The following is a 24382-nucleotide window of genomic DNA, read 5'->3' as shown; positions in this document are numbered from 1 at the left end:
CATTTGATTCTTGTTCTATTTTGTAGTAGTTGAAAATAAAACAAAATGATGTAGGAAATGTGCTGCCATCTGGCTGGGCACAGTAGCTCATGCGTGTAATCCCAGCACTTTGGGAGGCCAAGGTGGGCAGATCACAAGGTCAGGAGATCAAGACCATCCTGGCCAACATGGTGAAACCCAGTCTCTACTAAAAATAAAAAAATTAGCCAGACATGGTGGCAGGTACCTGTAGTCCCAGCTACTTGGGAGGCTGAGGCAGGAGAATGGCGTAAATCTGGGAGGCAGAGTTTGCAGTGAGCAGAAATTGCGCCACAGCACTCCAGCCTCGGCAACAGAGCGGGACTCCGTCTCAGAAAAAAAAAAAAAAAACGAAATGTGCTGCCATCCAGGTGCTATGTGTTCCTGTGCCTCTGTGCTACAGGAGCAGCGCAGGGCAGGAGGATGCCTGCTCTCTGTGCTGCCTGTTCATTAATGTTCATGAAGCAAGTCATTGGAAGCTGGGAGCCAGGATCCCAGGTGTATTTGTTCTCGCATTGTATAAAGAAATGCCTGAGACTGGGTAATTTATTTTAAAAAGAGGTTTAATTGGCTCATGGTTCTGCAGGATGTACAGGAAGCATGATGCTGGCATCTGCTCGGCTTCTGGGGAGGCCTCAGGAAACTTACAATCACGGTGGAAGATTAAGTGGGAGCAAGCACTTCACATGGCCAGAGCAGGAGGAAGAGAGGGACAGGGGAGGTTCCACACACTTTTAAACAACCAGATGTCAGGAGAACTCACTATAGGGACAGCACCAAGGGGGATGGTGTTAAACCATAAGAAACTGCCCCCATAATCCAGTCACCTCCCACCAGGCCCCACCTCCAACACTGGGGATTACAATCCCACATGAGATTTAGGCGGGAACATTGATTCAAAAAGATGTATCCTTTCTTCCCACTATTAGCAACCTAAATGAGTAAGGTTTATTTATTAGAATTCAGTAATCATAAACCACAATTGGCACTTTATTGGAATTTTCTAAGGATTCCAATTTAGTATTCTAAGAATTTTGTATTACAAAGGCTAATACCAACATAGGCACAAGCTGATAGTTTGAATATCCGCCTGGGAGGAAATTTCCAGCTTCATCAGTGTAGCATTTAGTTGGTTTACAGTTTTCACTTGATGCTAATTTTGCTTTTTAATTACAAAGTAGCTTCAGCTTTACCATTTTGATTTGATGTATGTTATAAACCTGTGTTGTATACTTGAAAAATGCATTTATTGCAAAAGCAAATAATTCTCACAAAATTTGCTTGTATAATGACAAGTGTGGGCCAGGCGAGGTGGTTCACACCTATAATTCCAACACTTTGGGAGGCCAAGGCAGGAGGCAGGAGGATCACTTGAAGTCAGGAATTTGACCCCACCCTGGGCAACATAGCAAGGCCCTGTCTCTTAATAATAACAATTAGCTTGGTGTGATGGTGTGCACCTGTAGTCCCAGCTACTTAGGAGGCTGAGGCAGGAGGATTGCTTGAGCCTAGGTTGAGGCAGCAGCGAGCTATGATTTATGCCACTGCACTCCAGCCTGGGTGAGAGCAAGATCCTGTCTCTTAAATAAGTGTGTTGTCACTGTGAATGTTGTGTTTACGTGGTGGTAGTACTGAATTTTAAAGCATTTTTTTTTCAATATTTTCCATCTATTAATATCTGTATGGTCTGTGGCAGGGTCCCTTTTTATTACCAATATTGGTAATTTGTGTTTTCTTTTTTTTCCTTGATCAGTCTTTCTAAGGGGTTAGAAATTGAATTAATTTTTTAAAGAGCCAATTTTTTACATTGTTTTCTGGTTTTTTGTTTGGTTTTGGGTTTTTTTTTTTTTTTTTTTTTTTGAGACGGAGTCTGGCTCTGTTGCCCAGTCTGAAGTGCAGTGGCACGATCTCGGCTTAACGCAACCTCCACCTCCCGGGTTCAAGCAATTCTCCTGCCTCAGCCTCCCGAGTAGCTGGGATTACAGGCATGTGCCACCATGCCCAGCTAATTTGTTTTATATTTTTGGTAGAGACGGGGTTTCCCCCTGTTGGCCAGGCTGGTCGCAAACTCCTGACCTCACGTGATCAGCCTGCCGCAGCCTCCCAAAGTGCTAGGATTACAGGCATGAGCCACCGTGCCCGGTTTGTTGTCTTTTATTGGTTTCTGCTCTTAAGTGTTTCCTGTTACTTATTTAATTTCCTCCTTTCCCCCAGCTTTGTTAACACTTTTCCTCCAATGTAAATGTAAATATTTAAATTTTCCTCTAAGCGCTGCTTTAGCTGTAGCCCACTGTGGAGACTAAAGCCAATTTTGAGCATTTTAAACAACTTGTAATATATAAAGGAAGTATCATAAAACTGCTGGGATATTTTATGGGACATTGTTTTATAATGTAAAATCATGTCTATACTCTCACTGCAAATTGTTCATTTTGTTTCACTCCAGTTTTTTTTTTTTTTATCACTGAGCTCTTTTTAAAAACAAAACAAAAAAAGCCTGGCCTCAATCAGTTCTCCCACCTCAGCCTCCCAGACTTCTGGGATTACAGGCATGAGCCACCATGACCAGCCACTGAGCTATGTTTGAGAGCCACTACATAAAACTGCTCCAGTAGCCAACTGAAGAAACATTAATACAACGACATGACATTTTTTTTCACCCCTAGAAACCAGTCTCACTATGTGGCCCAGGCTGACCTCGAACTCCAGGGCTCAAGCACTTTTCCTGCCTAAGCCTCCTGGAGTAGCTGGGACTATAGACTTGCAACATCACGCCCGGCTTAAAATGAGATATCTGGCCAGGCACGGTGGCTCACGCCTGTAATCTCAGCACTTTGGGATGCCGAGGCAGGCGGATCACGAGGTCAGTTCGAGACCAGCCTGGCCAACATAGTGAAACCCCGTATCTACTAAAAATACAAAAATTAGCTGGGTATGGTGGCATGTGCCTGTAGTCCTAGCTACTTGGGAGGCTGAGGCGGGAGAATCGCTTGAACCCAGGAGGTGGTGGTTGCAGTGAGCTGGGACCACACCATTGTACTCCAGGCTGGGTGACAGAGCAAAACTCCGTCTCAAAAAAAAAAAAATGACAACACATCTTGTCTTACGTTGGTGGAACTTTTAAAAATCATGATATCCAGCCAGGCGCGGTGGCTCACGCCTGTAATCCCAGCACTTTGGGAGGCCAAGGCGGGCAGATCACGAGGTCAGGAGATTAAGACCATCCTGGCTAACACCGTGAAACCCCGTCTCTACTTAAAAAAAAAAAAAAAAAAAAAAAAAAGTACAAAAAATTAGCCGGGTGTGGTGGCGGGCGCCTGTAGTCCCAGCTACTCAGGAGGCTGAGAGGCAGGAGAATGGCGTAAACCCGGGAGACGGAGCTTGCAGTGAGCCAAGATGGCGCCACTGCACTCCAGCCTTGGCAACAGTGCAAGACTCCGTCTCCAAAAAAAAAAAAAAAAAAAAAAATTCACGATATCCAATGTTGGCATTATTGAGAAGAAAACATGATTTGGCAACATGTATTAAGAGGCTTAGACCGGGTGCAGTGGCTCACGCCCGTAATCCCAACACTTTGCTAGGCTGAGGTGGGAGGATTGCTTAACCCAGGAGTTCAAGACCAGCCTGGGAAACATGGCGAAACCCGTCTCTACAAAAAAGGAGCGGGGCGTAGTGATGCGCGCCTATAGTCCCAGCTACTCGGGAGGCTGAGGCAGGCGGATCCCTTGAGCACAGGAGGCAGAGGCTGCAGTGAGCTGAGATAGTGCCACTGCACTCCTGAGCAACAGATTGAGACCCTGTCTCAAAATAAATAAATAAAAAGGCCTTAAAAGTGTTTATTATCTTATTCCTAGTAATATGACGCTGAGCAGTTTAAACACATAAAGTGCACGAAAGATTTATGTATGAGGATATTCTTTAAAACAAGGAAATGGTCACTTAAAGTGAAAAAGGCAATTTCCAAAGTACATTTTTTTTCTTTTTTGAGACGGAGTCTTGCTCTGTTGTCCAGGCTGGAGTGCAGTGGTGCAATCTCGGCTCACTGCAAACTCCACCTCCCAGGTTCAAGCGATTCTCCTACCTCAGCCTCCTAGGAGCTGGGATTACAGGGGTCTGCCACCATGCACGGCTAATTTTTGTCTTTTTAGTAGAGATGGGGTTTCACCATGCTGTCCAGGCGGGTCTCAAACTCCTGAACTCAAGTAATCCACCTCCATCAGCCTCCCCAAATGTTCAGATTACAGGCGTGAGCCACCGCACCCTACCAAATACAATATTTCAAAAGAATTCACAGAGTGGAAACAGGCACATACCAAAGAGGCAGTTGTGGATCCAGTAGCCCTGCCTCCAATTCTCACAATTTACAGATTCAATCTTAATTCCCATTCCCTCATCCCAAGAGAAGTAGAAAAATACCAATATAGCTGGAATAATGTCAGGTGGAAATAACTCAGAAGCCACTCAAGGGAAAAGGCATGCAGAGGGGCCTAAGGGAGCCAGTAGGATTCCAATTCTGGTTACAGAAAAATCCAAGTCAAAATTACTCTGACAATCTAAAGGAATGAGATATTAATTATGTTCCCCTGGGGTTGTGAAAAACAGCCCTGCCTTTTGGAGATTAGAAGTGAAGCAGGTGCCGGGCACGGTGGCTCAAGCCTGTAATTCCAGCACTTTGGGAGGCCGAGACGGGAGGATCACGAGGTCAGGAGATCGAGACCATCCTGGCTAACACGGTGAAACCCCGTCTCTACTAAAAAAATACAAAAAACTAGTCGGGCGTGGTGGCGGGCGCCTACTAGTCCCAGCTACTGCGGAGGCTGAGGCGAGAATGGCGTGAACCCGGGAGGCGGAGCTTGCAGTGAGCTGAGATCCGGCCACTGCACTCCAGCCTGGGTGACAGAGCGAGACTCTGTCTAAAAAAAAAAAAAAAAGGAAGTGAAGCAGGTAAGAACCATATCTAAAGCAGGGGAAGAAGCCTCCCTCAGTAGGTGGTTGATAGGGGTTTGAGAATCATCCAAGTTAATCAGGGTGACTATAGATAATCCGAGTGTGTTATATCCTGACAGAAAGCAGGGTGGATGTGCCTTGGCAAAAACAAAATAGAGACCAAGTTGCAGGCATGAGTGGACCAGTGCCCATGACTCTCTTCCAGTAGCCTACAGTAGATAAGAGTGCTCTGACTTACCCGAGAAGTCCTGCTTGGCTGGAGAAGGGCATCAAGCTATTTATCAGTGCCTCATGCCCTTGACAGTTAAGATCATGAGAGGTTTATTTTAGAGAAAACAAACTTGACAGGGGCGTCTGCCCAAGTTAGGTCAGAGGCACACTCTTACAGACTAAGTAAGTTTTTAAGGATTCGGGGTGGGAGAGTTTATCAGAGGCTTGGATTGCTTCTGCATCTCTTTGTTGCGCTTATCTGGGAGGGAGAGTTGTGTGTCTGTTCCCATACATCTTTCTGCAGCTGCAGGCATACCTACCCCCGAGTCTAATTTTTGTATTTTTAGTAGAGAGGGGGTTTCACATGTTGGCCAGGCTGGTCTCGAGCTCCTGACCTCAGGTGATCCTCCCGCCTCGGCCTCCCAAATTGCTGGGATTACAGGCGTGAGCCACCTGCGCCCTGCCTAAACTGTTCGGGTTCTAACATTCCAGCATCTCTCTGCGGAACGCAGCCAGGCCTTACTCAGGCCTTCCAAACAGGACTCTTGCAGTTCCTGGGGCTGGTCTAGGGTCGTCTCCCTGGGGCCACGTTTTCTAAACGTATCACTTCCAGGATACGTGCCTCCAACAGAAGGAGGGAAGGCTAGGAAACAAAAACGTGGATGCGAGTGAGGAGCCGTCAGGGTTACAGCCACGACAACCTGGACCCTGGGGAACTCGGAGGTGCCACTCAAGAGCCGAAAGCCTGCCCACTCGGGGTGGGGCGGCAACCCGGAGAGCCAATCAGGAATAAGGAGTCCGATTCATGAAAATGTAGCCGAATTCTGACTGGGATACTCACTGTGAGAAGGCGGGGCAGAGTTGCAGAAAGTCAACGGAAGTCGGATCTCTGAATTTCTGTTCTGTTCTGTAGCAGCCTCCTAGGCGGGGCCAGGAAAAAAATCCGGGTCTCCCGGCCTCGCCCCGCCTTCCAATAGTCTGCGCTGACTGGGCGGCGAGGGACGAGGGGGAGCCAATCAGAAGTCAGGACTCGCGGGGCTTGGAGGAGGGGTGCCGGGGCTGCGGCCTCTGCGGACCCTGCGGACCCTGGTGTACCTCCTGGCCACAGTGCCCGGCCGAGGCCGCAATACCCCGCTGCTGGAGAGCGGGATCCACCCCAGGACGTCGGGTCGCTGCGGGTGAGCCAAGGAGGGGAAAGCAGAGACGAGCCCCGCGTCCCCGCTGCGGGAGTCGGGGGCGTCCCCGAGGGCAGGGAGTCTCGCTGCGAGTGTGGAGCTGCGAGTCCTACGCCTCAGGCTCCTCCAGTCCGCGCTACCCTCAGCTCGCTGCGTGCGTGATGGGCAAGTCACCCTTCTCCCCGGACCTCACCTGTAACCTAGGAGGGCTGAGCTGGGCCCCCAGAATGAAAGCGTGGCACCCGAGAAGCTGTCGAGGGCAGCCCTCCCAGGTCTGTGTGGGGTCGCTGGCCGAGGACTGTGCCGGCGCCTGGCAGGTGTCTACTGGGAGCAGTCTCTGAGCTCCGCTGGACCTCACTGATAACGCTGCGAACCTGACTCGTGCGCCCTCCTCCTCTCTTTTCCTGCCTCTTGGTTCAGCAGCCCCTCCACAGCCCGCTCACCCACCACTCTTTCCCCTTCACCCACCAGGAAGACCCTTAAAAGCACCTAGTAGTGTATTGTTGTCTTTGAAAAACTACAGATGCTAGATTCCCCACCTTTCTGTTTCATGATCCCCTTGGGTGTGAACTGCCCCATGGGTCTGTGGAGTGAAGGTCACCCTTGGTTCACCATTTAATATTAAATAAGGGACTAGCCTAGGGGCTGAGAATACAGACATTGACTGGGTATAATCCCTTGGAAGGACGCAGCAAAAAGGAATGTAGGAGAAGAAAGGTAGAGTTGGAAGACATGCTAAGGTTGAATTTACTAGACTTTGTTACACGTTGGGAGTGAGGGACAGGAAAGAATCAATAATGACTCCAGTTTCTTGTCTGGTATACTTTGCACAAAGTACAGAGCTTAAGGTCCAGCCCCCGCTGGCTGTAGGACAAAGGTGGTGAGAGTCTGGCGCAGATCCTGGAGTTGGAAATCACACTTGCTTCCTGTGGGCTTTTTCAGAAGCTAAAATACTGTTGGCCGGATATATAGAGCAACAACCTGTAGTACCTGAATTCCTCCTCTCCTTTTGAATGAAGTTGGAAAAAAAGTTAATAATTTTAAAAAATGTGTGAGTGGGCAACATAGCGAGACACTGTCTCTAAAAAAATAAAAATAATAAAATAAAATTAAAAAGACAGGCATGATGGCTTGCACCTGTAATCCCAGCACTTTGGGAGACCAGGGTAGGAGGATTGCTTGAGCCCAGAAGTTCGAGATCAATCTGGGCAACATAGTGGGGCCCTGTCTTTACAAAAAGTAAAAAAAAAAACAAAAACAAAAACAAAAAACAAAAACAAAAAAACAAAAAAAAACCCAGGCGTGGTGGCACCTGCCTACAGTCCCAGCTACTTGGGAAGCTCAGGTGGGAGGATCCCTTGAGCCCAGGAGTTGGAAGCTGCAGTAAGCAGTGATTGCACCACTACTCCAGACTGGGTGACAGGGTGAGACCTTGTCTCAAAAAAAAGAGAATTCCTCTCCATACATAGGAGACATTTGATTAAGATGGACATGTCTGATAAACGTATTTTTTTCTTTGTTTTTCTTTACTTTCAGGAGTTGATCTGTGCCATTAGTTCTATGATTTGGAGCCCTTGTATAAAGAAAAAAGGCAAACTTAAAAGAACTTTAGCGGCATAGAATACTAGATCTAGGGCCGGGCGCCATGGCTCACGCCTATAATCCCAGCACTTTGGGAGGCCGAGTCGAGTGGATCACGAGGTCAGGAGATCAAGACCATCCTGGCTAACACAGTGAAACCCCATCTCTACTAAAAATAGAAAAAATTAGCCGGGTGTGGTGGTGGGCGCCTGTAGTCCCAGATACTCGGGAGGCTGAGGCAGGAGAATGGCGTGAACCCGGGAGGCAGAGCTTGCAGTGAGCCCAGATCGTACCACTGCACTCCAGCATGGGCAACAGAGCAGGACTCCGTCTCAAAAAAAAAAAAAAAAAGAATACTAGAGCTAGAGGAGACTTTTAGTAATAATCTAGTCCAACTCTGTTTTAGAGGAGAACATGACTAGTCCAGAGTTTCAGAGGTTAGGTAGCAGAGCTGGGACTAAAATATGTCCTATTTCTCCCAGCACAACTTTTTATTACATCAGTCGCTTTGGATGGCCAGAGCTAACAACCTTGCTTTATATGGCTATGGAAAACAGGGCTCTCCTAAAAGGAGCTTAACAAGTCAAAGATTGTATGGGAACATCTGGACTAGAAAGGAGATTGGCCTTCACCAGTTTCCTCTAAGGTTCCTTCCAACTTTAGGAACTTATCATTCATTTCAAATTCAGAATTGTTCTGACATCTCTCACACTTTGGGAGTTGAAAATGACTCCAGGAGTTCATCTTGGAGTTAATGCTTCAGTTCATATTACATTTTGAATACTTACCTTATACCAGTTTACCTATCTCCAGAAGGAATGTTAAAATTCCTTGTAAAGTTTTAAGCCTAAATACAGGGTGACAGGATGTGTTGGTTCCCAGAAGTTTCAAGTGCAAAGATTGTTTTGAAACTCCATTTAGGCTTTGTCACTTTATTTTCAGTGAACAAAATCTGAATGGCCTAACTTGCTTCTGAAAGCAAATGCCTGGTTAGAAAGTAAACAGGAAACATGATTGTCAAGAATGCATTAACTTGCAGTAACAGGTGATGGAAACTGACCAGTGGCACAAGCTATGCAAGTTAAGAGGCTGGAGCAATCACTTTGGGTAGGAGGATCAGGGAAGGCGATGGAGGTGGGTAGGGGGTGGTTAGTGTTTGAGGTTTACCTTTCCCTCCCTCCCTCCCTCCCTTTCTTCCTTCCTTCCTTCCTTCCTTCCTTCCTTCCTTCCTTCCTTCCTTCCTTCCTTCCTTCCTTCCTTCCTTCCTTCCTTCCTTCCTTCCTTCTTTCCTTCTTTTTCTTTTCTTTCTTCTTTCTCTTTCTCTTCTCTCTTTTCTTTTCTTTCTTTTTGACAGAGTTTTGTTCTTTCCCTTAGGCTGGAGTGAAGTGATGCGGTCTCATCTCACTGCAACCTCCACCCCTCTGGGTTCCAGTGATTCTCCTGCCTCAGCCTCCTGAGTAGCTGGGATTATAGGCACCAGCCACCACACCCAGCTGATTTTTATTTTATTTTTATATATTTTTTATTTTTAGTAGAGATGGGGTTTCATCATGTTGGCCAGGCTGGTCTTGAACTCCTGACCTCAGGTGATCCACCCACCTCAGCCTCCCAAAGTGCTGGGATTATAGGCGTCAGCCACTGTCTCTACCTACCCTTATTTTAACTTGAGTCATCAGGCTATAGTCCTGGGATTGAGGCAGGGAGGGGGTCATATAGGAGATTTCTGGTGTGTCTTCCTGAATGTTATCCCCTTTCCCTCACTGGAGTTAGGTGGGTTTTTGCTGTGACAGAGCCAAGTAAATTAGGCATTAACAGGCATATGGTCTGATTTTTGGAGTTCCAAGAAAGTCCTAAGATCCACCTCCCTTTTCCTAGCCAGTTTCTCAGAAGGGCTCTTTCTTTTTTAAAGGTAAATTTTACATTCAGTGATATTCACAGATCTTACTAGTTTACTTAGGTTTTAAGTTTTGACAAATGTAAGCCATGTAACCAAAGACTAATCAAGATGTAGAACACTTGCCTCTCAGAAAGTTCTCTCATGCCCCTTCCCTGTCAGAAGCAACACATCTTCCACTTTCCAGAAAAGCTAACTGTTCATGAGATTCTTTATTTTTTTTCAGTAGAGAAGGGGGTCTCATTATGTTGCCCTGACTAGTTTCGAACTCCTGGCCTTGAGTGATTCTCCCACCTTGGCCTCCCAAAGTTCTGGCTGGGATTACAGGTAGGAGCCACTGTGCCCAGCCCATATGATTGTTTTTATATAATACTGTATCCCCTGAACAGCAATCAAAACATACCCTAAAATGCAGCTCACTCTCACGATGTTATCAATTATTTACAACTTAGTATGAAAGAAGGATTAGAATAAAACTATTTTGGGAAAACAACATGAGATCGTAACAACCTTAAATATTTGGTTCCTGAAGGATGTTCAGAAGCCCTACATTGTCTTTCATATGTAGCTAGATGCTCAGGAAATATACCAGCTATGAGTAGCAGAGGGTGGAATTACCAAGTAAAAGAAAACAGTCTCCTGCCTCCCCCATGTATCCAAATCATACTTAAAAATTCAAGGCCCAGCATAGTGCTCATGCCTGTAATCCCAGCACTTTGGGATTACAAAACTGAGGCAGGCAGATCACTTAAGCCCAGAAATTCAAGACCAGCCTGTCCAACATGGTGAAAACCTGTCTCTGTAAAAAATACAAAAAATTAGCCTGATATGGTGGCTTCTGTAGTCCTAGCCACCCAGGAGGCAGAGGTTCATAGGAGGCTGAGGTTCAGGATCACTGAGCTTGGTGGTTGAAGCTACAGTGAGTTGTAATCACGCTGTTGCACCCTAGCCTGGGTGATAGAGCGAGACCCTGTCTCAAAAAAGACAAAAAAAAAAAAATCAATTCTGGCCGGGTCCAGTGGCTCACCCTGTAATCCCAGCACTTTGGGAGGTGTAAGTTGGAGGATCACTTGGGGCCAGGAGTTTGAGACCAACCTGGGCAACAAAGTGAGACCCCCATCTCTATCTTTAAAAGTAAAAGTTCAAATCTATCTTCTCAAGAATGTCTTCCCTTAGGCTGTAGTAATTTCTCTCCCTCTCAGCTTCTGTCACAGTTTTGGCAGATATTAATTTTATAGGTCACAAACTCAAATGTAACTTTATTTTTTGCAATTGACCTTAATTTTAATTTTAAGCCGCTATTCCTCTCAGCAGTGGAAAACATATTCTTTACAATTTAAGGTAATCTCAGTCACTTCAGTGTTGATTCAGTCATTTCAGGTTAATACTTACAGTTAATACAGGGTTTTCTTTGGCTCTCTGGCCCTATCTCCTCTAGTGACTCACACAATACTTAGCTCATCAGTCTGTGTTTTTCTGTTTGAAATATGCATAATAAATTAAATGATGATCCTTATAATTTAGCAAAACTGTGACTATAAAAGATCACTGTATTTGAATTTATTGTTAAACCTAAGATGGTAGGAATATAGTCAAAAGGACATCATCATGGATTAGAAGTCTGGAGAGCTGAATTCTCTTTTTTTTTTTGAGATGGAGTCTCGTCCTGTTGCCCAGGCTGGTGTGTAGTGGTGCAATCTTGGCTCACTGCGGACTTGACCTCCCGCGTTCAAGTGATTCTCCTGCCTCAGCCTCCTGAGTAGTTGGGATTACAGGCGCCCACCACGACGCCCGGCCGATTTTTGTGTTATTAGTAGAGATGGGGTTTCACCATGTTGGCCAGGCTGGTCTCAAACTCCTGAGCTCAGGTGATCTGCCTGCCTCTGCCTCCCAAAGTGCTGGGATTATAGCCTTCAGCCACCAGGTCCAGCCCGAGAGCTGAATTCTTACTTAATATGTAACTTTGGGCAAGTCACTTAACCTCTCAGAACCAAAATTTCCCCTATAAAATTAATGGGGGAGGAGGAGGGATTGGACGAGGTGATACCAAGGTGCTTTCCTGATCTGTGTTTGGGAGGTAAGTTTAAAAATAATTTGTCCTATAAGAATTTGTTTGCACTTGCCAAAACATCTACTTCTTGACCTTATTCACTGATTTGATATTTTTTAACTTTATGAGTAAAACTTAACAATCAAAAGAAGTACAGAATCAGTAAAAACATTGTTGGTCTGTCTTGAGAAAAATCATTTAAATAAATATATTCATCCTATGTCCCCTTTCTGTTTGCTACTTTTTGTTCCCCTAGACATAATGTCAAGTGGAAATGATCAGCAGTCAGAGGCTCTTAGCAAACCCACTTTCAGTGAGGAACAGGCCTCTGCATTAGCGGAGTCAGTGTTTGGGTTGAAAGTTTCCAAGGTCCAGCCACTTCCTAGCTATGATGACCAAAACTTTCATGTCTATGTTTCAAAAACCAAAGATGGCCCAACTGAATATGTCCTCAAAATAAGCAACACCAAGGCTAGCAAAAATCCAGACCGGATTGAAGTGCAGAATCACATCATCATGTTTCTGAAAGCAGCTGGATTTCCAACATCCTCTGTGTGTCGCACTAAAGGAGACAACACAGCTTCTCTCGTGTCTATAGGTAAGAGATGACCAACTTGCTGACCCATTACCTATCCAGACACATCACTGCCTTTTGACCACAAGTAGAACTATGAAGGGCAAGTTCATAATTCCAAGTGTAGATGTGGTTGTTATTTTTTTAGCAACCTCAATAGTACGCCCTTAGAGGTGGTTATTTTTTCAGTGTTGGGAGAAGCCACAGCATCATCAAAGTGGTGATTGGTCCTCTGATTGAGTAGTGGTTAGAGCCCAATGTGGTATAAGTTTTCTGTTTAGAAAGGCCCTGACAGATAGTAACTAAGGGAACTTGTGAAAATCAGGGGAACATTTTTTGTTTTGTTTGTTTGTTTGTTTTGTTGGTGGTGGTTTTGGGTTTTTATTTTTATTTGTTTGTTGTTTTTTGAGATGGTCTCACTCTATCATCCAGACTGGAGTGCAGTGGCGCAGTCACAGCTCACTGCAGCCTTGACCTCCTGGGCTCAGGTGATCCTCCCGCTTTAGCCTGCTGAGTAGCTGGGACTACAGGCACGCGTCACCACGCCCAGCTAATTCTGTAGTGTTTTTGTAGAGGCAGGGTTTTGCCATGTTGCCCAGGCTGGTCTTGCACTCCTGGCCTCAAGTGATCTGCCTGCATTGGCTTCCCAAAGTGCTGGGATTACAGGCATGAGTCACCATGCCCGGCCGGGTTTTTTTTTTTTTTTCTTTAACCAGAAAAATAATAAAATATTTTTATTACTTAGAGAAGCTATAAATTCTGGTGCTGCAGTATAGTGGAAAGAATATTGGGAATCAGGAATTTTAGATTTTAGCTTTGTCATTACTGTATATGTAACCTTGGACACATAGACCACTTAAATCCCTAAGACCACCAGTCCTCATCTGTGAGATAGTCCTTTTCACCTCAAAATACTAAAATGCCAACAATTGACCTAATTCAGCTCTTTAAGCAGCAGGCTAAAACCAATTTCTTCAAGTTTTTTTAAAGGTTCGAAATCTTGATTGTCTTTTTCTCTCTTAATTGTTCACCATTCTTTCTTAATTTGCATTGCTACAAATACCTGAGGCCCATTGTTCCCTGAGACATAGTTATTGTCCTGTGTTGCAAACAGAGGGTGTCCTGCGGGAAGCCTGATTCTGGAAGTCATTTATTGGTACCTCACTCCCTTCAACTGGGAACTTATGAAAGAGTATGTGTTGTTGCTTTCATTTACCACAGTAGGTAATTTCTGTGTAGAGCTAAGGCCAGCAGAGTTAGGGCTATAATTTTGTTGGTATGTAAATGGCCAGTTCCAGTGTTCTTAAGGTTTGTGTATTCTACCTTCTTGCTTCATCCACTCAACTCTGCCTCATAGAATCCTGCCGAGCTGTTTTAGATTAGCACATTTTTGTTGTTGTTCTGTAATTTCTGTTCTTTTCAATAATACTTGCAAAGGCATAATAGCTTCTAATTCTATTATATCTAAATATCTGTATCTATCTGTCTCTCAATGTATATATTTAAAATAGTCAAAGGATATTTTATTCCATCCATTTAGATAGTGGCTCTGAAATCAAAAGCTACTTGGTGAGGCTGCTGACTTACCTCCCAGGAAGACCCATAGCTGAGATTCCCATCAGCCCCCAGCTATTGTATGAAATTGGAAAGCTAGCTGCCAAATTGGATAAGACACTGCAGGTAAGATATGGGGCTTTATTTTATTCTAAGGGACGTTTGTTTGTTATTTTATTTTTAAAATAAACTAAGAATCAGATTCTCTTTTTATGTATGGTGCACCTAAGGTATGTTATGAAGGGAATGGAGTCCTAGAGTACATACATTTTATGACAGTAAGGCTAACTTCTGCCAAACTCTTACTGGTGTAGTCCGGGTGTGGTGGTCCACGCCTGTAATCCCAGCACTTTGGGAGGCTGAGGCAGAGGGATCTAACTTGAGGCCAGGAGTTTGAGACCAGCCTGGCCAAAATAGCGAAACCCTGCCTCTTCTAAAAAATACAAAAATTTAGGGCATGGTGGCATGTGCTTGTAGTCTTAGCTACTTGGGAGACTGAGGCAGGAGAATTGCTTGAGCCAGGAGGTGGAGGTTGCAGTGAACCGAGATCACACCACTACTCCAGCCTGGGCGACAGAGCAACGCTGTCTCTAAAAAATTTTTTTTAATTTTTTTTAATTTTTTTTTTTTTTTTTTTTTTTTTTGAGACGGAGTCTCACTCTGTCGCCCAGGCTGGAGTGCAGTGGCCGGATCTCAGCTCACTGCAAGCTCCGCCTCCCGGGTTTACACCATTCTCCTGCCTCAGCCTCCGGAGTAGCTGGGACCACAGGCGCCCGCCACCTCGCCCAGCTAGTTGTTCTGTATTTTTTAGTAGAGACGGGGTTTCACCGTGTTAGCCAGGATGGTCTCGATCTCCTGACCTCGTGATCCGCCCGTCTTGGCCTCCCAAAGTGCTGGGATTACAGGCTTGAGCCACCGCGCCCGGCCAATTTTTTTAAATTAAAAAATAAATAAATCTTACTGGTGTATTGGAAAGATTACCTAAATTTTTAGAAATTCATGATATTCTTCATGCTGCTCACTGAAAACAATCAATATTCACAAATGGAAACGTGAAGATTTCATCCAGTTACAGTATAATCAGCTGGAGTTCCGTATGAAGCAATAGCTAGGTTGCAAATGGATTAATAGTGTATGTTAAGGATGTTTTTGCCCTATAGAAACAATATAATGTATGACAGGTGCCTTTTAGACTCACCCATAAAACATCTTCATTTATTCAATATTGACTGAGTACCTTTTATATTAAAAAAAATCACAAGACAAAGGAAATATATTTACTATTTATTAAGTAGAAATGGATCATCATAAAGGTCTTCACTGTCATCCTCACTTTGAGTGGGCTGAGGAGAAGGAGGAAGAGATGGGGTTGGTCTTTTTTTTTTTTTGAGACAGGGTCTCACTCTGTCTCCCAGGCTGGAGTGCAATGGTACAGTCACAGCTTAATGCAGCCTCAACTTCCCAGGCTCAAGCAGTCCTCCCATCTCAGCTTCCCGGGTAGCTGGGACTACAGGAGTGTGCCACCACACCCATCTAATTTATTTTTGTATTTTTTGTAGAGATGGGGTTTAGCCATGTTGTCCAGACTGGTCTCAAACTCCTGAGCTCAAGCAATCTTCCCGCCTCTGCCTCCCAGTGCTGGGACGACAGGCATGAGCTACCCACGTCTCGCCAGGGGGTTGGTCTTAGTATTAGGCCATTCTTGTGCTGCTATAAAGAAATACCTGAGACTGGGTAATTTATACAGAAAAGAGGTTTAGGCCAGGTGCGGTGACTCACGCCTGTAATCCCTTCACTTTGGGAGGCCAAAGCAGGAGGATCACTTGAGGCTAGGAGTTTGGGAGCAGCCTAGGCAACATGGTGAAACCTTGTGTCTACTAAAAATACAAAAAATTATCCTGGTGTGGTGGTGCATGCTTGTAGTCCCAGCTACTTGGGAGGCTGAGGTGGGAGGATCACCTGAGCCCAAGAGGTTGAGGCTGCAGTGAGTTGTTACCACACCACTGCACTCCAGCCTGGGTGACAGAGCAAGACCTTGTCTCAAAAAAAAAAAAAAAAAGAAAAGAAAAAAGAAAGAAAGACATTGCTCCACTTCTTGCTTACATTTTTTCTTTTCTTTTTTTTTTTTTGAGACAGAGTTTCTGTCTGTCATCCAGGCTGGAGTGCAGTACTATGACCTCTGCCTCCCAGCCCATTGCTTGCATTATTTCTGACAGGAAATCTGCCATCAGATTGTTCCTCTTAATGTAATGTGTCTCTTGTATGTATGTGGCTGCTTTTAAGACTTTCTCTTGAGGCCGGGCGGGGTGGCTCACACCTGTAATCCCAGCACTTTGGGAGGCTGAGGCAGGCGGATCACTTGAGGTCAGAAGTTCAAGACCAGCCTGGCCCACATGGCAAAACTCCATCTCTACTAAAAATACAAAAATTAGCTGGGCATGGTGGTGCATGCCTATAATCCCAGGTGGTTTGCAGACTGAGGCAGGAGAATTACTTGAACCCAGGAGGTGGAGGTTGCAGTGAGCCAAGATTGTACCACTGCACTCCAATCTGGGTGGGTGACAGAGCAAGACTTCATCTTAAAAAAAAAAAGAAAAAAAAAATTCTCTTTATCTCCAGTTTTGAGCAGTTTGATTAAGGTGTGACTTTGTATAGTTTTCCTTGAGTTTCTTATGGTTACCTTCCACTGGGATTCCTTGAGTGGATGTAGTGAAATTACTTGGAAGCAATTTGCTCCTTTTGGGTCATGCTTTTACTACTTAATAGATGGGACCAAGGATCAATTTACTAATCAGAATCCTTCAGTGTCCTGTGAACTGTGAGGTTTTCCAGTGTGGACGGTAGGAACAGGCACTCTTCCTGGCCCTGTGCGTGCCAGGTACTCTTTCCTCTAATCCCTTCAGGTAGCTCTTTCCCCAGTTTTGAGTAGTTTCCTCACATTTACACATGGGTCATACACCAATCTGCTAAATTCTCAAGGCAAACATAATGCAGATCCCTGGAGTGCTCTCTCTCTGCAGCTCTCCCATTCCTGGTCATCTGTCCTGCAAACTCAAACTACCTTGGTCTTCCCGAACTCTCAGCTCTACCTCCTCAACTCAGAGAGTCCTCTGGGCTCCATCTGGGTCTTCCCTCTCTGCACCACATTCTCTGTCAAGGCAGTGAGCTGGGGCAAACTACCCTTGTGTGTTTTATTTTATTTTATTTTATTTTATTTTTGAGACAGGGTCTCACTCTGTCACCCAGACTAGAGTGCAGTGGCACGATCTCAGCTCACCGCAGCCTCCGCCTCACAGGCCCAAGGGATTCTCCTGCCTCAGCCTCCTGAGTAGCTGCCACCACTGCCCAGCTAATTTTTTGGTATTGTTAGTAGAGACAGGGTTTCACTATGTTGGCCAGGCTGGTCTTGAACTCCTGACCTCAAATGATCCACCTGCCTCGGTTTCCGAAAGTGCTGGGATTATAGGCGTGAGCCACCACACCTGGGACCCTTATTTGTTTTCATTCTCTCAGGGATCACTGTTTTTCATTACCTAATGTCTAATAACTTGAAAACCAGTGTTTAATGTATTTTGTCCACTGTTTTTGATTTTTCTGGCAGGAGGGTAAACCCCCTCTTGGCCAAAAACTCAAGACTAGGCTGGGCGCAGTAGCTTACGCCTGTAATCCCAGCACTTTGGGAGGCCAAGGCGAGTGGATCACCTGAGGTCAGGAGTTTGAGACCAGCTGGCCAACATGGTGAAACCCCATCTACTAAAAATATAAAAATTAGCCGGGTGTGGTGGTGGGTGCCTGTAATCCCAGCTACTCAGGAGGCTGAGACAGGAGAATCACTTGAACCCAGAAGGCAGAGGCTGCAGTGAGCCGAGATCACACCACTGCACTCCAGCCTGGGCAAGACAGAGCGAGACTCTGTCTAAAAAAAAAAAAAAACTGAAGCCCCTGCAGTGTAAGTAGTATTCATTTATCCTTAGATCATCAAATAGAAATATTGTAACCTTTTTTTCTGATTAAAAATCCTTGTGTGATCCATTATTTAAAGAAAACTAGATAAAAATACAAAGAAAAATTAAGTTACTGGTAATTCCATCATCCAGAGATGACATTCTCTGAACCATTTATTCCATGTGCCACACTATTCTACAGCCCCAGGGGCATACTTGGTGCTCAGCATATGTTTATAAACCCACAGACCTTTTTCTGTACTTACAATAATCACCATTTTATATTGCACTCTATTCATCTATTCAACACATATTTATTGAGCTTCTACAAGGGTTTGGGTGGTAAACATATTAACATTTCACTTGAAATAGTTTTCAATTAAGTTTGAGCAAATTCATTTGTGGACTTTCGTTAAAATGTTCATTTGTTCATAATAATATAATTTGGATTTAAATAGCCCGTTCTAATTAATTTATTTTTAGGAAATTTTCTTCACATATTAATTTTATTTAGAAAACCTTTGAACTGGGCCGGGTGCGGTGGCTCATGCCTATAATCCCAGCACTTTGGGAGGCCAAGGTGGGTGGATCAGTTGCGGTCAGGAGTTTCAGACCAGCCTAGCCAACATAATGAAACCCCATCTCTACTAAAAATACAAAAATTATCCGGGCGTGGTGGCAGGTACCTGTAGTCCCAGCTACTTGGGAGGCTAAGGTAAAGAGAATCACTTGAACCCAGGAGGCGGGGGTTGCAGTGAGGCGAGATCACACCACTGCACACCAGCCTGGGTGGAAGAGTGAGACAACGTCTCAAAACAAACAAACAAACAAAAAAACCCAAAACAAAAACCTTTGAACTGATTGTAGTGCTCAGTAAAGTCTGTCTACATTCCTCAGACTTAAACCTACTATTGAGCTGTTTAAATGACTGTCTGCTACATAATAGCTTTCCTTTACCAGTAACCTTTCCTTCTGCCCTATCTGTGGGCTTCATTCATATGCCTATGGCCACTGAACTTTCAACTTTTCCTGCTATATTCTGAAAAAGTAATACGGTTTCAGAGGGAAATAGCACCACATCATTGCTGACAGTGAGTCAATTCTGCTGTGCATTTAGCCACCTACTGCTCTGCTGTGAAACTTACTTTAAGTTGTCTTACAGAGGACAACGGAGCTCTAGAGGGAACCAAGCCTTCTTCATTTGGCATTACATGCATTTTTATGATGCATTATTCCTGTTGCTCATCCCCTCACCCAGGCTTACCCCATGCCTTTGCAGGAGCTAAGTTCTTAGTTTTTCTGTAAGTATGAGAACTGTAGAGTCTATGAAAGATAATATATACAAGTGTGGTATTTCAGTCATGTAGGCATGGCCGAGGCTGGTGGCTGCTCTGCTGGGGACATGGTTGGGCCATTGAAGCTTCCCTCAGTTGGTCAGGTAGGCCTGTGGGATCCAAAGAAGGTAGGAGTTCTGGGGATTGTAGGGGCCAGAACTGAGGAGTTAACAAGTGAAGGGACCAAATAGTACTGGAATTTGGTTGCCATTTGGTCCACAGATGGGCTGGAAGTCAATCTCAGGAGATTTCATTAACTATAAGAAAGAAGAAAATATAGGACAGGCTTATGAGTATGACTGTGGTAAAAGCTTTGTACTAGAGAATACAATATGCATGGGAAATGGGAGCTGAGGTGTGAGGTAGAGAATGAGGGAGTTATTCGATTGGTGCAAAAGTAATTGTGGTTTTGCCATTACTTTTGATTGCAACACTGCAGTTACTTTTGCACCAGCCTAATAACAAGAGGCAGGCTAAGATAGGCTAATAAAGAGTGCTGATTAAATTGTCAAGAATTCAGGTTGGTGTAGCAAGGAACCAAGTGGATAGAAAAGCCAGAGAAATCAGGCAGATCAAGGACAACACCGATTTTAACAAACATGTATTGAGCACCTATATGTATGAAGTTTTCATTTCATGTCTTAGTGAATCCACAATTGATTGTAAAGCTGGTCATTGATAGCTTGATTTTGCTATCTAAGGAAACTAATATCTGGGATATTAAGTGGTAGAACCAGTTGAAACCTAGATCTGTCTGACTCAACCCCAGGATTCTTCCCAGTACCCCACACTAGAGAAGTTCCACGGCTGTGTGGGACAATCGTGCCATCATTTCAGAAGCTGACTCAGAGCCTTCCCTGAGTAGACTGTCGCTCCACTGGAAACCCAACTAGAATATTTTATTTCACTTTTCTTCTTCTTCTTTTTTCCTCTTCCTTCCTCTTCCTTCCTCCTCCTCCTCCTCTTCCTCTTCCTCCTCCTCTTCCTCTTCCTCCTCTTCTTCCTCTTCCTCTTTCTCTTTTTACTCCTCCTCCTCTTCCTCTTCTTTCTTCTTTCTTCTTTCTTCTTCTTCTTCAGATGAGATCTCACTGTGTTGCCCAGGGTAGTCTTGAACTCCTGAGCTCAAGTGATCGTCTCACTGCAGCCTCCCAACTAGTTGGGATTATAGACATGAGCCATGATGCCCAGCTATTTTACTTTCTTTAAAAATAATAAATATGCACAGTATAAAATTTCAAACAGTACTGAAAGGTATAAAATGAAAATTTTTTTCTCTCCACCATCATCTCCATTCCTCTATAATCCCAGTCTCCAAAAGTAACAGCTCCTAACAGTGTTTTTTCAGTGCTTACTATGCAATGTCTTTGTGATCACAATTGGCATTTAACACACAGGATGTTAAATGTACAAAAGAGAAGACTCTGGTTCGAGACCAGCCTGGCCAACATGGTGAAACCCCATCTCTACTGAAAAAAAATTTTTTAAGTTAGTTGCCTGTAATCCCAGCTATTGCGGAGGCTGAGGCAGGAGAATTGTTTGAGCCTGGGAGATGGAGGTTGCAGTGAACTGAGATCGTGCCATTGCTCTCCAGCCTGGGTGATAGAGTGAGACTCCGTCTCAAAAAAAAAAAAAAAAAAAAAAGAGAAGCTCCAAAGCCAGGTGGGGTGGCTCACACCTGTAATCTTAGCACTTTGGGAGGCCAAGGTGGGTGAATCACTTGAGCCCAGGAGTTCGAGACCAGCCTGGCCAACATGATAAAACCCTGTCTCTACTAAAAATACTAAAAAATTAACTGGGCATGGTGACACATGCTTGTAATTTCAGCTACTTGGGAGGCTGAGGCATGAGAATCAGTTGAACCTTGGTGGCAAAGGTTGCAGTGAGCTGAGATTGTACAACTGGACTCCAGCCTGGGCAACAGAGTGAGACTCTGTCTCAGATTAAAAAAAAAAAGAAAGAAGAGAGAGAGAAAGCAGGAGTGCTATCCTCAAAAACCTGGAGGACTAATCCTGTTCCAGATGGTCTCAGAGGTCATAGTTGGAACCAGTGGCATGGATACTATTAGAGAGGCAGAGGCAGATTTTAACTGCACAAAGGGAAGAACACAAAGCCATCTCAATAAGGGTAAAAAGTACATACCATGGGAAGTGTGTTAGTCCATTCGTGAATTGTAATAAAGAAATACATGAGACTGGGTAATCTATAAAGAAAATAGGTTTAATTGGCTCATGCTTCTTCAGGCTATACAGGAAGCATAGTGGCTTCTGCTTCTGAGGAGGCCTCAGGAAGCTTCTAATCATGGCAGAAGGCAAAGTGGGATCAGGTGTCTTAAATGGCAGGGGCAGGAGCAAGAGAGAGCAAGGCGGGGGTGCTGCATACCTTTAAACAACAGATTTCATGAGAATGCACTCACTGTCATGAGAGCAGCCTTAAGAGGATGGTGCTAAACCATTCATGAGAAACCACCGCCATGATCCAATCACCTCCTACCAGGCCCCACCTCCAATATTGGGGATTACAGTTTGGCATGAGATTTGGTGAGGACACAGAGCCAATCCATATCATTCTGCCCTGGCCTCCCAAATGTCATGTCCTTCTCGCAATGCAAAATTCAATCATCCTTTCTCAACAGTTCCCCCAAATTTTAACTCATTCCAGCATTAACTCAAAAGTCCACAGTCCAAAGTCTCATCTAAGACAAGGCAAGTACCCTTCTGCCTATGAGCCTATAACATTAAAAACAAGGTGTTTACTTCTAAGATACAATGGGAGTATAGGCATTGGGTAAACACTCCTATTCCAAAAGGGAGAAATCAGCCAAAAGGAAGGGACTACAGGCCTCATGCAAGTCCAAAACCCAGCAGGGCAGTCATTAAATCTTAAAGCTCCAAAATAATCTCCTTTGACTCCATGTCCCACATCCAAGGCACACTGATGCAAGGGGTGGGCTCCCAAGGCCTGGGGCAGCCCCACCCCTGTGGCTGCTCTCAAGGGCTGGTGTTGAGTGCCTGTGGCTTTTCCAGGGGCAGGGTGCAAACTACTAGTGGATCTACCATTCTGGGGTCTAGAGGATGGTGGCCCTCTACTCACAGCTTCACTGGGCAGTGCCCCAGTGGAGACTGTGTGGGGGCTCCAAGCCCACATTTCTCCTCCACACTGCCCTAGTAGAGGTTCTCCATAAGGGCTCCACCCCTGCAGCAGGTTTCTGCCTGAACATCCAGGCTTTTCCATACATCCTCTGAAATCCAGGCAGAGGTTCCCAAGCCTCAACTTTTACACTCTGTGCACCCACATGCTTAATACCACTTGGAAGCCACCAAGGCTTCTAGCTTGCACTTTCTGAAGCAGTGGTCTAAGCTGTACCTGTACCATACCCCTTTGATCCATGGCTTGAGCTGGCACAACTGGGATGTGGGGAGCAATATCCTAAGGCTGTGTAGGGCAGCAGGACCCTGGGCCTGACCCACAGAACTATCCTGTCCTCCTAGCCCTCCAGGCCTGTGATGGTAAGGACTGCTACAAGTCTCTGAAATGACTTCAAGAACTTTTCCCCATTGTCTTGGCTATTATTGCTTGGCTCCTTTTTACCTATGCAAATTTCTGCAGCCTTCTTGAGGTCAGGAGTTCAAGATCAGCCTGGCCAACATGGTAAAACCCTGTCTCTATTAAAAACACAAAAATTAGCTGTGCATGGTGGTGGGTGCCTGTAATCCCAGCTACTGAGGAGGCTAAGGCAGGAGTATTGCTTGAACCTGGGAGGCAGAGATTGCAGTGAGCCAAGATTGCGCCACTGCACTCCAGCCTGGGCAACAGAGAGAGACTGTCTCAAAAACAAACAAACAACAATAGCAACAATAAAACAGATCTCATGAGAACTCTCACTATCACAAGAACAGCACCAAAGGATAGTACTAAACCATTCATAAGAAACCACCCCTATGATCCAATCACCTCCCACCAGGTCCCAACTCCAATATTGGGGATTACAGTTCGACATGAGATTTGGTGGGGACACAGATCCAAACCGTATCAAGAAGTATTCAAACAGGCTACATGACTATTTAGCAAGAAAATGCTACTGATAAGAGAATCATCAGGGGAAGGTTCTCAAACTCCTGGTCATAATAGTGAGTATTGAAATCCATTCAGAGAAACTTTTTTTTTAATTTTTATTTATTTATTTATTTTTTGAGATGTAGTCTTGCTTGGTCACCCAGGCTGGGGTGCAGTGGCATGATCTCGGCTCACTGCAAGCTCTGCCTCCCAGATTCATGCCATTCTCCTGCCTCAGCTTCCCAAGTAGCTGGGACTACAGGCACCCACCACCATGCCCAGCTAATTGTTTGTATTTTTTAGTAGAGATGGGGTTTCACCGTGTTAACCAGGATGGTCTCGATCTCCTGACCTTGTGATCTGCCCGCCTCGGCCTCCCAAAGTGTTGGGATTACAGGCATGAGCCACTATGCCCGGCCTAGAGGAACTTTTAAAAGAAATATATTTTTTAAATTTTATTTTATATATATATATATATTTGAGACAGAGTCTCACTCTGTCACCTAGGCTGGAGTGCAGTGTCGCAATCTTGGCTCACTGCAACCTCCGCCTCCCAGGTTCAAGCTATTCTCCTGCCTCAGCCTCCCAAGTAGTTGGGACTACAGGCACCTACCACCATGCCTGGCTAATTTTGTGTATTTTTAGTAGAGATGGGGTTTCACCATGTTGGCCAGGCTGATCTCGAACTCCTGACCTCAAATGATCCACTCACCTCGGCCTCCCAAAGTGCTGGGATTACAGACATGAGCCACCATGCCCGGCCAGAATATAATTTTTAAAAACACCAGAATATGTAAACATATAATGGTCTGAGTATTGTTTACTGAGACTTTTTTCTTTATATGTGTGTGCCTGTATACTGGGGTTATGATGTAAAATATATTTCTTACTGCAAGTCGTGCAAAAAGGTTTGAAATAAACTTCACTGGATGACCATCAAGGCATCTTCCAGCACTCACTCTGTGAAAGAGGTCTGAACTGTGGGTCACAAGATCCAGGTCCTCCCTCAGCCTTATAATTACAAGTTGTTATCTCTCTGTGAACCCCA

General features: G+C 44.9%; 1 protein-coding gene across 7 annotated transcripts in view; it reads left to right on the top strand.

The window, feature by feature from the left end:
• The first annotated feature begins 6212 nt into the window (after nt 1-6212).
• The window catches only part of LOC105493138 (hydroxylysine kinase), a 32254-nt gene continuing 14084 nt past the window's right edge, over nt 6213-24382 (top strand). For 4 of the 7 annotated variants that reach the window (XM_071100843.1, XM_011760592.3, XM_071100842.1 and 1 more), the window contains exons 1-3: nt 6213-6353; nt 12132-12473; nt 13990-14129. In XM_071100843.1, the coding sequence (XP_070956944.1) occupies nt 12137-12473; nt 13990-14129 (477 nt within the window). In that variant the 5' untranslated portion in view covers nt 6213-6353; nt 12132-12136. The other 3 variants (XM_011760596.3, XM_011760595.2, XM_071100841.1) reach the window with 3 other exon arrangements.

The sequence above is a fragment of the Macaca nemestrina genome, chromosome 7, assembly GCF_043159975.1.
Source record: "Macaca nemestrina isolate mMacNem1 chromosome 7, mMacNem.hap1, whole genome shotgun sequence".
Classification (NCBI taxonomy): domain Eukaryota; kingdom Metazoa; phylum Chordata; class Mammalia; order Primates; family Cercopithecidae; genus Macaca; species Macaca nemestrina.
This window is presented reverse-complemented; position numbering and strand designations above follow the sequence as displayed.